This window comes from Plasmopara halstedii, assembly GCF_900000015.1.
Source record: "Plasmopara halstedii genome assembly, contig: Scaffold_2956, whole genome shotgun sequence".
Lineage (NCBI taxonomy): Eukaryota > Oomycota > Peronosporomycetes > Peronosporales > Peronosporaceae > Plasmopara > Plasmopara halstedii.
In genome coordinates this window covers 366026-367321 of record NW_020189861.1, presented here as the reverse complement: position 1 = coordinate 367321, position 1296 = coordinate 366026, and the positions used below count along the sequence as shown (strand labels likewise).

The 1296-nt window shown below is 37.1% G+C and overlaps 2 protein-coding genes across 2 annotated transcripts in view; one reads left to right on the top strand and one right to left on the bottom strand.

Moving 5' to 3' along the window:
* Positions 1-792, bottom strand: part of PHALS_06173 (RxLR-like protein) — a gene marked incomplete at both ends in the record, with an annotated part of 874 nt that extends 82 nt beyond the window's left edge. Inside the window, 4 exons of the mRNA XM_024719415.1 lie at positions 80-153; positions 223-316; positions 374-478; positions 541-792. Of these exons, the coding sequence (XP_024584716.1) occupies positions 80-153; positions 223-316; positions 374-478; positions 541-792 (525 nt within the window). The remainder of the gene's footprint in view (positions 1-79; positions 154-222; positions 317-373; positions 479-540) is intronic.
* Positions 793-924: 132 nt separating this feature from the next.
* PHALS_06172 (serine protease family) overlaps positions 925-1296 on the top strand; it is a gene marked incomplete at both ends in the record, with an annotated part of 449 nt that continues 77 nt past the window's right edge. Inside the window, 3 exons of the mRNA XM_024719414.1 lie at positions 925-983; positions 1052-1158; positions 1225-1284. Of these exons, the coding sequence (XP_024584715.1) occupies positions 925-983; positions 1052-1158; positions 1225-1284 (226 nt within the window). The remainder of the gene's footprint in view (positions 984-1051; positions 1159-1224; positions 1285-1296) is intronic.

Below are 1296 nucleotides of genomic sequence, written 5' to 3'. Positions count from 1 at the left end.
CGTGCTTGTGAACGCAATCATTCCATGTATATCCGTCTGGAATTGCAAAGTCAGACAATTGTTGTGGTCCCACATGCACATTGTAAAGATCAAAAGTTAGGAGCATTGTTGCCTGTTTGTCCATGATTATTTCTTCAGTCAAGCGGATGGGAACTGAGCGAATGAAAAATTTATTTAATCTTGAGATGTGAATCGATTGAACACATTGTAAAGCAAACGTACCGTTTAATGCAACGTCTTTAAACACATGAACTCGAACGTTGTCATGCGAGTGTATCCAATGCTCACACACTTTACCTCTCAAACTTTCCATAGCCTATAAACAAAATCATCAGCTGAGACTTTAATTTGATTGCTTAGCTGCTTGACTGACCACAAACTTTTGAATAAAAGGAATTCTTGGTTCTGGCATAGCATCACCAAGATAAGCACGTTCACACTTGCGAAATTCTCCACCCTTGACCATAATTTCTCTTTTCTTGTCACAACAAAGTCAATACAATGAATTGTAACCAACATATCGTTGCTTTTGATCATTACCTCGTCATATCGCCGCACAAATGTCTTTCCTGTATCATCTCCTTCTAATATTTCTGCCCTTGCGACTTGATGTATCAAGTCGAATTGAATCTTCATCCTTTTTATTGATGTCGGATACTCCTGACGAGGATTCGTAAGATGCGATAATACATGCACCTCAGCTTGGAATTGATGTGGTAATTGAGGAGCTGATTGTGCACTAGAAATATACACGTGGAGTAGCAAATGAAGCACAGAGATGAGAATAACCATACGACGTTTCAAGGGATCATTTAGAGTATCTCTTTAATTCGAAAAATTGTCAATGAAACTGAAATTTCTCTTGAAATTAATTTTATTGAAAATGAGTCTTGTGCTTTGAGAATTACTTCACTTGTATAATCAATGCATCTTTCTAGGCACTTTGTTACGTGTATAGTTCGCTGTGGAGTCGCTACTCAAAAGTATGCTCACATTAGTATACGAAAAATTGAGAACTGCCACTTATTATCAAATGTTATTTCATGTGTAGATTCATAGGTCGACGAGAAAAGAGTACGCTGTCGTATCGTGTATTTGAAGCTTCGAATGGTGACGTGGAGCCAACAAAAACAGCATTTGTGATGCATGGCATTCTCGGTACGAAAGAAACTTTTTATCATGTATACGATGAGAAAGAATTGTAATATATTGAGATTGTCACAGGAAACAAACTTAATTGGCGAACATTCTCTCAAAAGTATCAAAGAAAATATCAAACCAGACGTCAGAATGATT